Source organism: Pyrgilauda ruficollis, unplaced genomic scaffold, assembly GCF_017590135.1.
Source record: "Pyrgilauda ruficollis isolate IOZ18807 unplaced genomic scaffold, ASM1759013v1 scaffold55, whole genome shotgun sequence".
Classification (NCBI taxonomy): Eukaryota; Metazoa; Chordata; class Aves; order Passeriformes; family Passeridae; genus Pyrgilauda; species Pyrgilauda ruficollis.
This window is the reverse complement of record NW_024527155.1, coordinates 5,382,251-5,396,661: the sequence shown is the minus strand read 5'-3', so window position 1 is coordinate 5,396,661 and position 14,411 is coordinate 5,382,251. Positions and strand designations below refer to the sequence as shown.

Genomic DNA, 14,411 nt, shown 5'->3' with positions numbered 1-14,411 from the left:
TGTTTTAGCCAGCATTGAAAGAACTGTGTCAAGACCCTTTACCTGTACTTAAATACTTGAAATATACATGGACTAAATAAATCAGACAAATTGATTTAGCTCTTCTGTGCATCCATTCATGTATGTGTGTGTGTATATATATATATATATGTAAATAGCAACTGCATCTCAGGTGTGACTGCAGCTATAAAAAGACTTTGCATCTTTGCCCTCTGGCCACGATCCATTTCTCTTGAGTGCTAGAGCACTAAGCATTGTGAAACATCATCCAAATTAGTTCAGATTGGAAAGCAAAATGCAGTTCCGCTGTCCCAGATATGTATCAAGAACTATTTAATTCTCCAAAATACAGAGTTCCTTTCCAAAATTTACTAGGCCTGAGGCACATAGATTTAGAGTACAGTACTGACTGACTTAAACTAAATTAGACTCATACCCTAATTCCAATTTTCTCTCCCTTTTAGACCTGGACAGATGAAATGATAGCAAGGCAATTTTCTTATATATGAAATAAACCTCAAAGTCTCTGTCAATTAAAATCCTGTGTAAGCACAGAAGAGAAAATAAGAATTGGAGAAGAGAGAATAGATGGAAACTGCTGAAATTCCTCCTGGGTTAAAGCTGATTAGGATTCCAGGCTGCTTGACAGTAACTCTTCATTCATCTAGACTATGGCCAGCCTGGACCCATCTCAGCACAACCTTTCCATGATATCACATGGTGGAATTTTTTTTTTTTACTTGCCACAATTGAGATCTCTTGATATATAAACAAAAATGTTAAGTAGGAATGACTGTTCAGCTAGTTAAAGTAATATGGTCTTTGGTTCTAGTAGTCTTGCAGAAGTATTGCAAGATGCTGCTTATTAATTTTCTTCAATTGACTTTTATTTTCCAGATTTAATTGTAGTTGTTGCTTCCATGATAGTTCTTTGTGTGGGCTCTAATGGTCAAGTCTTTGCAACCTCTGCTATCAGGTAATTATATGCAATAAAAGAAAGCAGTGCTATCTGAGCAAGGTGGCGTTTCTTCTTTTTTAAAATTGACCTCCTGTTTCAATTCTTGCAGGAGAAAATGAGTCACTGCCTAGTGTCACATAATAGAGCAGATGACTGATCATGTGTTGGTGATCGTATAAAGTGTAGGGGAGATAAAATTTTGTCATAACACTTTTATGGTTAGTGGGGATAGAGAAGCTCATTCTGCTTCCCCCAGCTAGGTGGGTTCTGGGTTCTACCCAAATCCTGGTTTAGTTTCTTAGTTCAGTTGTATAGCAACTCTTTGATGCTTCATATCTCTGACATCTTCAAGATGCCTCTTTATGAAATGTCTGCAGTTGTGAATTCCTGATGGACCGAATCCACCTTGTGCTCAGGAAGGTCACACCCCTTGGTTTTCTTGGATGAATGGGTGGCTGTGTGCTTTCCTATTCACACTAGCTGCAGCCCTGCTCCAGGATTGCAGTGATTCCCATAAAAAGAATACTTTAAAATATTATTGGACTGTCTGGTTCAAATTGCCTATGAAATTCCTCAAAGATAAGGAAATCAGATCTTCAGTTAGCTCGTTCCGTGTTTTGTTTTCCATCCTGGTAAGCACATCAAATATGAGTTGATGAATGATTTCCAGAGCATTTACAGTTTGTGACCAAAATTCCTGAATTCTTGAGTTGTCCTTACTAGCCATGTGTACAAAGACCAGTTCTTCCCTTGGACAGTCTCCCCAGACTGTCTTCATAACCAACAAGATCGCTGAGTGGGGTGGAAAGACACAGGCTGCTAAATCTAACATAAAATACTCTGTGTCTCTTAAAATGGTCCTTTGGAAGCCAGAGTTCCTTTTTCCACCTCTGTTTCTTCTCTTGTGTGTTTGGTCTCTTCATTAATATGAAAATTGTGTTCCAGGGGCATCCGTTTCCTGCAGATTTTACGGATGCTGCACGTTGACCGTCAGGGCGGTACCTGGAGGCTGCTGGGATCAGTGGTATTCATACACAGACAGGTGAGTTTGGGCAGTCTGAGGAATGGCACAGCTGATGCCAAAGCTTTTATATTAAGAACAGCATGCATTCAGCCCTGCTATCACTTAAATTTAGTGTGGAGGCAGGTAGTAATTTATTTTAACCAAGTGTGTTTGTTCTGTCTTATGTTCACTGCCACTTTGGCAAATTTTGACTTGTAGTTGGACTCAACAACAGAAAATGAGGCTTCTGAAAAACAGTCCTAATATTTCCTAAAATATGTATCTGAATTCCAGAGTTGTTTTGAATCTGGCACTGTTTGAAAAAGTTACCCAACTACTTTTTGGTGGCCAGAATGTTAACGAGTCCTGTGTGACGAGGTTGTTTTGACTCTGTGTTGTCTGTGGATCTCAGTGGATTTTTGTTAATTTGCATAGCCAACACTCAGTGTCAATATTTTTAATTGCTGAAATTGCATTTTTCTTTTCCAGTTATCCTTTATGACCTTTTAGTGTTAGGAAATTTAAGTGTCTCAATGAGATCATAATGCCATTATTTTGATTCTCTTTGCAGGAACTGATAACTACACTCTACATTGGATTTCTGGGCCTGATTTTTTCCTCTTATTTTGTGTACCTGGCCGAGAAAGATGCTGTAAATGATTCTGGAGAAACAGAGTTTGGCAGCTATGCAGATGCCCTGTGGTGGGGAGTAGTAAGTATAGCAATTTCACATGTTAATACTGTCCAATGAGGAGTAAAATTCAAGCAAGCATGGACTAAGAAAAGCACTCTGAAACAGCTTCTTGCTGCTTCGATAGGCTTTCTGCTTTTGTAATTCCGAGACACTACAAAAATACTACAGAAGATCAGTCATATTGTGTGGTGTTTACAGTGTTACATGATCTAAAGTGATCACATTACATTAAAAAAATGTAGCAACACGTTTTATTTCTTTATTGTATCTTCCCTACTGGTACAGTGATTATTTCTTGCTACCTTTGTCATGGTAGTGTTCATCTGTCTAAGATGGTAAGAGTCTTGCTAAATCAGGGCTAGGTTCTTGAGAAGGTGGTGGTGTTAAGTTTTTCATTGTCCATCTTTTTCTTGGGTTGGGCTTTTTCCCTTAAAACAGTTACCTCGTTTTGCAGTTTGGCGTGTGACTGTAATTCCCAATTTATTCAGAATGGACTAATGCTCGAGCAAGAAGCATCTCAGACAGTAAATCCAGGCACAAGCATCTTAGAAGAGATGGTTTTACTGCTTTGGGAGTCAGTGTCTTTACACAGCATTTGTCTGTGCTATATTGTAACCATCTTGTTTAGAGATTTCTCAGCTTTTTCTAAGGTGCTGCCACAACTTTGGTGTAGATGTATCTTTAGTTCTGGTAGTAAAGTTTGCCTTTACTGGTATTACTAGTGACAGTGTCTCTGTGTTTATTATATGCACTTACTGGTGTGGCAGCTCTGTTCTGGGATTATATTTTCATAAACATTTTAGTTTTGTTGCTTCTGTTAGTAACTATTCACTCTTTCGTTCTCACATGATACACAAATACTAGGTTGGCAGTTTTGTTCTGGGATTTCCCATCTGTAATTGTTCTCATTTCTGTTTCCTGTTGCAGTCCAAAGAAAGGTACTTTTTAGAAGCTATTTTTCCTTGTCATTAGCATTCAAGCAATGACTTTTTAAATCTGCATTAATTCTATTAGCGTAATCAAACAAACTGTCATCAGTAAGTGCTGCAGATCTGTGAAATGCATAGACATCACTGATAACATACTTGCACTTTCAAAATGTGCTGATCTTCTAGAGGTTTTTCTTTGCTGCTTTAGATCAAAAGGCATTGTTTCTCTTTTGGTTAAAAATAATGCTAACTAGTAAGTCTTCTGTATAGGAGTGAAAGGATTAACACCTCCATTTTAATAATAAAATATATATACATATTTAAGAACATATATTAAGAAATATTTTTAATAAACCTCTGCATGTGTGTGCTTATATAGTCTTCTCTTTTCAAACCATCACTTGCTGTTTCAGGAAGGAAAGAGCCATTGGTGAGCAAATCCACTGCAGGTCTGTTGGTGCTGAAATGCATATGTAGCCCTTTTTGAATACAACAGGTTTTGTTTTGTTGTATTGTTTTGCTGCTATGATCTGCTGTAGAATTCTTTCTTCTTGCTGTCTGCCATGGTTAAATACAGGCTTTCTTAGGACCAGAAGACTTACTGTGTAGCACAAGAAAATGGCTTTCCGTCAAGTAGCTTTTCTCAATGCTTTCATGTCATTATGGCATTTTTATTTTCCACTAAATTGGTCAGATGACTCAGTAATTAACAGTGGCAGATGTAGCTGCATTTAAAAGCACATGCTGTCATTGGCGTTGCCATTAAAAACTGAGTATGTGACAGACCAGATTGGCTTACTGAAAATACAGTCAAACCTCCCATAGAAGCAACACGATCTGTCAGGATATTGAAATATTCTCCTTTCAGGGAGTTATTGTTCAGTTAATAGGCGTGCCAGTTATTTTGTCTTCCTAATTACAATAAACTTATTTAATCAATACATTTAATTATGATAATATTTTTTCCTCTGTTCCTTCTATTGTGTTGTAGCATGCCACATGAAGTGTGAGACTGCATTCAATGAACACAATGTAATTTCTTTAATATTAAAAGTAGAATTAGGTCTCCTTGTTCTGCTCTAACACATTTCCACTAACTGCTAAGAAGATTTAGCAGAACAAAACTGAGATGGATTCAGGTCCATCAATTTCTGACTTCTTGATTGTGTAATATTTTTCATTATTTCTGCTAGGGAAAAAAACCATAAAGTTAGGACGGAAGTTAGCCCACAGAAACAGTGGATGTCCCATCCCTGGAAGTGTTCAATGCCAGGTTGGATGGGACTCTGAGCAACCTGGTCTAGTGGAAGGTGTCCCTGCCCATGGCAGGGGGTTGGAATTCGGTGGTCTTTAAGGTTTCTTCCAACCATTCTATGATTCTATGAATAGCTGGGAAGTCACAAGGATTTTTCCTAATAAAGGTCTCAAACTGATAAAAAAACCTCCTCAAGTGTTAGATCTTGAAAGTTTTAGTTAGGTTAGCCAGAATTTTTTAAATTGCTTAAACACCACAAATTCTGGTCAGTGAAAACCTAACACTGCTAAAGAGGGTAATTCACAGCTCCTGTCTCATCCACCCTCATAAATAAGTGATCTCTCTCCTCTGAAAGTGCACTTACCTGACATAGTAGAGAATGCTTCAAAAAGTCCTTGACAGTGTTTTCACACCCCTTATCTCACTCTCCAGCACTGTGCTTTTTTGTTATCTCAGTCTGTGTGTGCACTGCTAAACAAGTCCTTTGGGCAGCAGTACCAGAATATGTAATATTGCTGAAGTAAACCGTATAAAAGGTCTGTGCTACCACAACTGGGCTGCATCTGGAGTTGGGTACTTTCATATTGCTGTGCTTTGCTGCCTATAGGCACACCCCTAGGGTGCATAACTTGTAATTAAATGTTCTTCATTGTCATTGTTGTTATTTATAAGTCTATATTGCTTTTCCATTTTCATATGTAAATTGGCCTCCTGGGCCTTATTTGAATTTCCTTGAGAACTCTGGACTGTAGCAGTTTGCCATGTCAGTTATGGGCTTCTTGAAGAAACCTGAGGGTACCTTATGGCATAAAGAGTTGTCTGTTTTATTGCTGCTTTTGAATGCAGTGCAAGCTGTATAAATTCTGCCACTGACAGGATATCTGTACGTCCTTCAAAACCAGGATTAGTGTTAGCAAGTAAAATAAATGTAATGTGGTGCATCTTTCAGTTCTCCAGTGCCAGTATTCAAAATTAGTTTGCATATATTGTCTGTCATGTCCAGACCGACAGTTTTAAAGACCTTCTATAGATTCAAGAACAATAGGCCAGGAAAACATTAAAAATAAAATTTAAAAAACAGACACTTAAAAAAATAGGATAAATGTTCTCATTTAATCTGTCAGAGATTCCTTCAGAAAGCATTACCTGCTCAATGTCTCTGGGGGTTTTGTGGGTCTTAGTGTTTGTTTGTGGGTTTTTGTTTTGTTGTTGTTTTTTTCTCCCCCTCCCTCTCTCCTTCAGCGTTTCAGTCCCATCTCAGAGCAACTGAGAGGAGCTCTGCTTTTGATATCCACTGAATAAACACACAATTTCCAGCCTTCACTTTGGAACAAACATGCCTCAGAAAAACTGTGCTAACAGTCTCTTTGATCATGAACACTATTTCCAAAAGCAATTATTGAATATACCCACACATGGATATTTCTCTGTGCCTTTTGCTTTGAATTAAAGCAAGCAGTTTTCTGCAAATTACAGCTTTGCTTGAGGATTTCTTGTTCCTTTCATTATTACAGAATAGAAGATAGGCTTTTTCACTAAGGACCAAATTCAACAAAGCATTTACAAATTTGCTTACTCCTAAGCATACACAAAACAATGTCCTGTTTAGTATAGCCCATGAGTATTTGCTAAATGTAAATTGAAAAATCAAAGTTCAGGAAAAATTTGCTGAAAGGTTAAAGGAAATTCCACTCAAAACTGCACATGCATAAAACTTCTACTAAATTAAAAGTAATTTGACTTAATTTATAAAATATTTGGACGTAAAATTTAAAAAATAGCTTCATGAAAAGTGATCTCATGGATCTTGTATTATTCAGAAGTTATTTCCCCCCTCTTCTCCATTAAAAAGGCTGTGGAGAACTGTGCACTGACTTCAATGTTTGCCAGAAGGGAACATGTCATTTTTAGTTTCTGTGTGGTTTACAAGTCAAGTGTACCAACTATACACTTCTGACATCCTTTTCAAAAAAAAAATCTGATTTTGGGGATTATGTGTTTGGATTTTTTGTGGGTGAGTTGTTTAGTTTAGGAATTGTTGGAGCAGGGAGATGAAGATGATGAAATATGAAGATATTTTTAAATGCTTTTTGGAATTCATCCCTTCCTTTTGCAGCTACCTTCTCATCTCTGAGCTTTGACTCCATGCTGGTTCCAGCTACATTTTGTTCTCATGCAATGAACTCTTATGGGGTAGATGTGAAGAAACCTTTTAAAATTGTTACTTGCAAAGCACAGATGTAGATATTTGTTACATCTACAGATTCTTGCATTTTAGAGCTGTTTACTATCCAGATTTTCCCAGGTACACAGCAAGGATTTCATAGACAGAATATCCTTACTTAACTGATTCATTTCCTGTGCTCACTTTAGCCTGGTATAGCTTAAAATAAAATTCTTTCCCTACTCAGTGCTGATGAAAATTACTATTTCTTCTTTCTGGGTGGGTTTTTGCTTCATATTCCCCCCTTCAGACTTTTGATTAATATGTAATAGGAACAACATTAATCTTAATGCCTAAATCTGTGGTGATGTTCATCAGATCAAAGTTCTAAAATAGTCAGTGGATGAATATGATTTTGTTCCTAATTAAAGCAATTGTTTTACAGGCTTTTCAATGAAATTCAATGTGTGAGCTCTTGTATGAATTTAATTTCATTATGCCAACATGTTTACTATGCTAGAGTAGAAGTTGAGTCAGTATTTCCACTATAATATCCTCTTTTACATCTGTAAAATTAGTATTGTGCTCTTTAGGGAGTTTTAATCCAGCTGTAAAAAATGACTTAGGGCAGAAACTTGGCATGTAAGATTTCAACAGCATATATTTTGGGGAAAAAAGAAAATGCAATTTCAGAATACAATGCATTTGTAGATGGTTTAGAGTTATGATGGCAGAGGAAAAAGTTAACTTCAAACTTTGATTTGCATCCCAATTTCCAAAATTTTTTTTTTTTTTAAATCCTCCTAGACAACCATCACAGGAAATACTTTTTTTGTGTTACTGATGATTCATATAAACCAATTCAGAAGGAAGGGGCAGGGATGTGGTGGGAAAGGGGAGACAAATACCTAGATGTATATGAATTCTTCTTCAGTTATACTTTGATCAGCTCAGGAGCACCTATTTCTTTTCCCATTTTTAGTTAATGTGTGTATTTCAGCATGGTTTTAAAACTGTAATACAAAATGGTTGATAACATTTTTCTCTTACAAGGATTTATAATTTTTCTAAAAAACAGAAGCATAAACCATTGTTTTCTCTCAGTCTTCTCTGTAAAAAGGCTTTGGAGGCCATAACTTTCCCCATCATTATATTTCCTTTTTTTATTCCATATTTTTGAAAGTGAAATTGTAATTAGCTTTTAGGACTTCTTTTTTTCAAGCCACTCTCCTGTGTAGGTAAGGAGATAACATCACACTTCCATCCCTTATCAAGTCCTGAATTAAGGTAGAATTTTAATAGCAATTTCAGGAGTACAGGCAGAGGTGCTTGGGTAGTTAACTAACCCTTACAGTGCTTCTGTGGGGTATGAAACATTTTTGGAAAAAGGCCATGTTTTAAAAACTTGGATTAAAAATTAATACGTGGATGTTTTGAGTGTCAGCGACCGGCAAGAAACTTGCGAAGAGCATCACCAGCTCAAGCTGCCCCTTCTGTCCTGTGTTTGGCTGGCACACAGTGGCTTTGCTTGGAGGGTGGGCAAGTTCAGGACAAGGTGAGGATGGCCTGCGTGTGTGTGACTGTGGGACCAACATCTGTGCTCCCCCCTGAGCCCACAGGTCAAAAGAAGGTCTGACCAGCCAACAATTGGGCTGTGCCTCAGCTGCTTGAGGGCTCCATGTGGTTTCCCATGCTCTGATTTGGTTAGCCTTCCTCGAAGTCACAGATAAAAATATCTCTAATTTACAAATTCAGAAATAGCTGGTGACATAGGTGAATTTAAATTGCTCTCAGATGCCAAAGGTATCCTTCTGCTTCAAACAAATACGTTCTTTCCTTGAGCTCATGCAAATAATGACTTATTAAGCCTTGTTATGCTGCATCACTGTGGTGGTAATCTTTACTTCAGTGTTCCGAAAGGCAAACTCAACAGATGTTTCCTGCATGCATGCTTTAATTTATCTGTTCCTGCTCTCAGTGTTTTATATGAATTGGTGATTCATTAGACTGTTTTCAGGGTCTTTACTACATGGAAAATGTTCAGCCTCTCTTGCTATTTATACCAATGTTATCTGTAGAGCACTTCATGCCTGACCGCAGTCGCAGTGCCTGGTTGCAGAGTGTGTGTGCTCTTTCCGTGCAGCAGTCCTGCAGCGTTCTCAGCAAACATCTCCTGCCCATCAACCACATCACCAGCTCAAACTGCTGGCAGCCTTTCCCTAAGGAAAGTGTGTGACATGGACAGGCAACCCCTATCCCAGTAACTTTGTGTGCTGTCCAGTTGCCTCAGCCACGAAGACTTAAATTGATGGTTTTACTTTGCAAGATTTAAAACCTGTATTTTGTTGTAATTCAGTTTCCTGTATGTTTTTCCATTCAGTATTAGGTGGGGAAGCAAACCTGGAAGGAAGAGTTAACCTTCATTAGTGTCACACGGGCTGGCAGTGGGAGAGTTAGGAATGCAGCTAATGCTCCTTTGAAATAAATAAAAAAGGGAGAGCAACAAGCCCAAAGTGCCTTGTTAATACTTGCTGTAATGCCCTCTTTATTTCTCTTTGCAGGTGACTGTTACAACTATTGGCTATGGAGATAAAGTGCCACAGACCTGGATAGGAAAGACAATTGCATCTTGTTTTTCAGTGTTTGCCATCTCATTTTTTGCACTGCCTGCGGTAGGTTATCGTGTACTTTTGCAGCAATTTGATGTTGATTCATTAGTTATCAGAGGGAACTTATGTTATTGATTCTTTAAGCTTTCATTTAACCTGGTTTTGTGTAAGTTTTGTATTAAGCTTCTATATTGTAGCTGAAATTTATGTAGCCAGTAGAAACAAAAGAGCTTCTAAAAGTAGCTAGATAAAAATGCAGTGGTTTTTGTATGCAACACTAGATTTGAGAAGGATTTGTATTTTGAGGAAGAGATGTTTAATTCCATGTAATTTTCCCAGCCTATCTCAGAAGTGTAAAGGAAATTATTTCTAATTACTTCTTAGTGATGACTTAGTGATGTTTTGGTTTTTTAAAGGCATTCACTCATAGTTTGCTCAACTGATTAGGTCCAAGGTGACCTGGAGAATTCTCATGTGCATCCTACATCTACAAAAGCTTCCAAAAATATGTCACTAGCAGAAGGGCAGCAATCAGCAGCCAGAGACACCGATGTTCTTCACAAAATTAATATCTGTTCATGGCAAAAGTCCTGTTTTCCAAAGTGACCTAGAACTGACCTTTTAAAGCTGTTTTGGCACTTCGTTTGTACTGAAAACAGGCTCCTGAGTGCTCTCAAACAAGAAACAAGGCCCTTGAGTACCAAGGGTAATTTCAAAATCAGCAAAACTTGGAGTGAAAAACCAAATATTCAGTGCCAGGTAGCTAAGGGTACGTTTTCCACAAATTTAACAATACTCCTGAATTGTGCTGTTAAAATGTTTGTGCCACCTGAAGCATTCTGTTTACACGTTTATTTTTTCAGTTCAGGGACACAAGCAGTCGTGTTAGCAGATGTTTGTGTAGTTCTAATGAAGAAGTGGTAGGGATGGTACAGAATAGGTAATACTTTTATGCCAGTACCACAAAAGTTCTTCACAGCATGAAATAGTAGCTACCAAAACTCCAGTGACCTTTTAAAATTAGTTGCCTAATAATAGTAAAGGTAATAATCTTTTACAGAGAAGAATTAAGTTTTTTGGTTCTCCAGCCTCAGTTTGCCTTTGAAGCATATGCTTCCCCCCCTCCACATTCTAATCTCTTCCACTTTTATTTTAGAAAAGAAATCAGGTAAGTGAAATGATCGGTATGGAAAATGCCAAAACCTACTCTTTTGACTGAAGAGAGTTGGTGGTGGGGTATTTTATTTTGGTTTTGTTTTGGTTGGTTAGTCTTTTAAAATTGGTCTAAAATGCCTCAAAAATGTTTTATAAATGATTGTGTAGCAGCCATGCCTTCACAGCCATGTTTTATGTTTACCTGTCAGATTTCCCTCATCTCTGTTGAAGTAGAGCAACACCAATCACCCCTTTATTAGTGGGATTTTCCTCACTGAGTGAAGTTGTTCCTGTGGGTTGGCCCAAGGGGGAATTCGGGGTTTGAAGCTCTATTGCAGGCTTCTTGTTGGTGTTTTAAGTAAGAGGATCTGGCTGAGATCACAGTCAAAAGTGATTGTAGTGGCTAAATGCAGCTGGTGTGGGTTCTGGATCTGGCAATGATCCCTCATTTCCCAAATATGTGGTGTTTGAGCATCATCATCTCTTTGATCTTTACTAAATGAACATAATAGGAAGGGCATTTCATGTTCCTTTCAAAATATTTAATGATTAATAGCGTTCTTAGAGGTTGAGCCAAGATCCCTGGCTGCTCTGATGCCTTCTGTGTGTAGAAAAAGAATTGTGCTTTCCTTGAGTAGGTGTAATCATGTAAGCTGATTTATAAAGGATTTCATTTTTACCTGTTCCTAAAACTTCTGTTAAATATGCCTATACCTGTGCAAATGACCATATAAATGGCTTTGCTCTTTACTTAAATTTGGACTTCATATCTGTACTACATTTGGAGTCGAGTTCAGGTTTCATACCATTCAGTGCCATTAGTCTTTGTTCCTGAGAGTGAATTAGATGGCTTTGTGTTCAACTCAGTTGGCCATTTTGAAATATGTCTTTTTCTCTTCTTTGTTCTTTTTCCTCACTCCCACCATGGATATATGGACATAGAAATTACCATACCACAGTTAAAAGGTCTAGTGGCTTACATCATGCCCTGCCAAAGCTTTATTTCTCATAAAAATGTAGTTAAGCCCATCAGGTTGACTTTTTTTTCCCCTATTCCCCTACACAAGACTTTTAGAGGGTATGAAATGTCATTTCTGTTTCCTTTTTTGGGTCTGAGTCCAGCAGGCTTTGCATCAGGGCATGATAGCATTCACAGTTGGCCTCAGCAAGTAATAACTAAGACTAAAAATTTCACTGTATTAAGTCATTTCCTCTAAATAATTAGTTGGGTTTTATGATGCTGGATAGAAGTTTATTAACACAACATAATTTGGCATTTTTATGTGTGGCTCTTTCCCTCCACTGTTACAAAAAATAAAAAAAAAAAGAAAGAAAATTTTATTTTCTTTCCACAGGGAATTCTTGGTTCAGGCTTTGCCCTAAAGGTACAACAGAAACAAAGACAGAAGCATTTCAACCGTCAGATTCCAGCTGCTGCCTCACTCATACAGGTACTGAGTTCTTGCATATGGCATACTGTCATTTCTTTCCATTTATAGTAGGTTTTTTGTTGTGGTGTTTCTTTCCCCCAAGCTGTTGGCCATTTTTCCCTCCCTGATTCCCATTAAAAACTGTACAGAAGTTAAAGATGCAAGCTTTGGAAATCCAATATTTAATGTAAACTAATGAGCAGAAAAATGCACTCCCAAATCAGTGTAAACTATTTAATTCAGCTGGTTAAAATCAAAACTGAAAGTTATCCTGTAGTTATTAAACAATTTACCTGGGGAAAGTGTTGTGAAACGTTATGCTTATAGTAATGAAAAAACAAAGAGAAGGTTTCATGTGGAATTGTGGTTTTAAAAAAAACATTGTTGCTTGTAAAGACAAATGTCAAATATGCTTCAGTTGGTACAACTAAATTCTTAAAAATTTCAAATTTAGGAGAAATATGTCAGAATCTTAAATAGGAAAATGTTTGGACTTTTCAGCTCTAGAATAAGGGGCTGGAAACCACTGTGATTCTTTAAAATCAGTCTTTTCATGTAGAATAACTGACAGGAAAATACTGATCCCCCTGTTATAAATGCAATTGCAGTTCAGTATAAGTATGGTAAGAGATTTTATCCTTTACTTCAGTGGAGCCAACATTGCACCCTGGAGGAGTATTGACATGGTTTCATTATAGTTTTTTCCAGCTTTTCCTCCCTCTACTCAGTACCTGAACATAGCTTTAGAAGCACAGAGATCAAATTTAAAAGGAAACTCGATGTACACCATATCATTTTTTCATTCTCATATGACTTATTTCTCTAGCTTCATGAGTGAATGTGGGTTTTTATGTCAGGACCTTTATGGAAACAGTAGCTAAATGTAAAGTTTATGCTTGAAACTAAACAGTCCCAGAGTTAATGTGAAAAAGGCCCTGGTTATAGCCAGAGATTAGCTAAAAATCTTGAGACTCGTATGGTATGGTTGGGTAAGGAATGGATTTTTTTTAATGTTCCCACTGATTCCTTTGGGAAATGAACACCTAATTATTGGGAAGCCTGGGACTGCTTGTCCAGAATGTTGTGCTTGACTCTATCAGAAATGTTAAGGAGGAGGTGAGGATAGACAATGAGTACTGGAGTACCAGTTCTTAATAGCTGTAATTATGATTTATTAACAGTCTCAGTCTTCTGAATGCCCAATTCAGTAAGTGCTCTACAAATGACTCTAAAAAGATTGTTCTTAAACCAAGATATTTACAAAATAGGTACAAGACAAGAGAACAGCCCAGATGAGTAATTTTCTTTCCTTGTATTCCTCTTGGCTTCTTCTAGGGGTCGTTTGTTTCTTCCACTCTTCTGTTGATGGAGGGATTTGTATGGTGATAGAAGTCCTTTACTTTCCAGCTGCTGTTTGTTTAGCTCTCTCATTCTGCCTTGCTTTGTTCCGTTCATCTAGGGTTTTCTCCTTCCCTGCTTTAGATTGTTTGTGTATAAGTGTGTCCTTTCTTCATGTAAGTGAGGATCTGCCTTTTTAATACGGAAACTCATTATTGATTAATTCTGGTATTTACACAGTTAAGAGAGAATGCAGTAGTGTTTTCTTGTTGGTCTTGTTTCCTAGCCCTGCTTTTCCTCCCTCTTGCCTTAAAACATGGGGCTTTAATCATTGGTGGTTGGCAAGAGGGAGGTCTGGGTTTAGGTTTTGGCTCTTGGTTAACCACTGGTACTATTCTGTTGTGGCCACAGTTGCATTTCTTCATATAAGTATAGCCCTACTGACCACATCACAATTCCTTTTTTTATTTTTTTTCCTGGTCATATTTTTGTGAGGCATGATAGAACAATTTTTGTCTTTTTCTGAGTAGGGTCTGTAACATAGGATGCAATTGGCAAAATGCCTAAAGTCAGGTAGGAAATCAGGGCAGAACTTAAGATTTGGACCCTTTTTTGAGTCCAGTCCAGAGCTCTCTCATTATTTGTTTGTTGCTACTCAGAGTAAAAGTTGCACTTGAAAAGACTATCTTTCTGTATGGTTTCCCAGTTCTAACTATGTGGTTTCTATTTACTAAATAAGAGTTCTAAACCATGCTGGGTTTGTTTCCAGAGGGCAAATTCAAGAATATCATTAAATAAAGAATGATTGACATGCTACTTGGAAGTTACTCTGTTGTACAGTGAGCCACTGATCTCATTGATTAATTATTCTGTTGC

At 37.5% G+C, this 14,411-nt stretch overlaps 1 protein-coding gene across 5 annotated transcripts in view; it reads left to right on the top strand.

Moving 5' to 3' along the window:
• KCNQ1 (potassium voltage-gated channel subfamily Q member 1) overlaps positions 1 to 14,411 on the top strand; it is a 335,815-nt gene that overhangs the window by 79,757 nt on the left and 241,647 nt on the right. For all 5 annotated transcript variants that reach the window (XR_005956269.1, XR_005956268.1, XM_041481067.1 and 2 more), the window contains exons 4-8: positions 898 to 976; positions 1,904 to 2,000; positions 2,533 to 2,673; positions 9,565 to 9,675; positions 12,123 to 12,218. Coding sequence is in view for 3 of the 5 variants with exons in the window: in XM_041481067.1 (XP_041337001.1) it covers positions 898 to 976; positions 1,904 to 2,000; positions 2,533 to 2,673; positions 9,565 to 9,675; positions 12,123 to 12,218 (524 nt within the window). In the remaining 2 variants the exon portion in view is untranslated. The remainder of the gene's footprint in view (positions 1 to 897; positions 977 to 1,903; positions 2,001 to 2,532; positions 2,674 to 9,564; positions 9,676 to 12,122; positions 12,219 to 14,411) is intronic.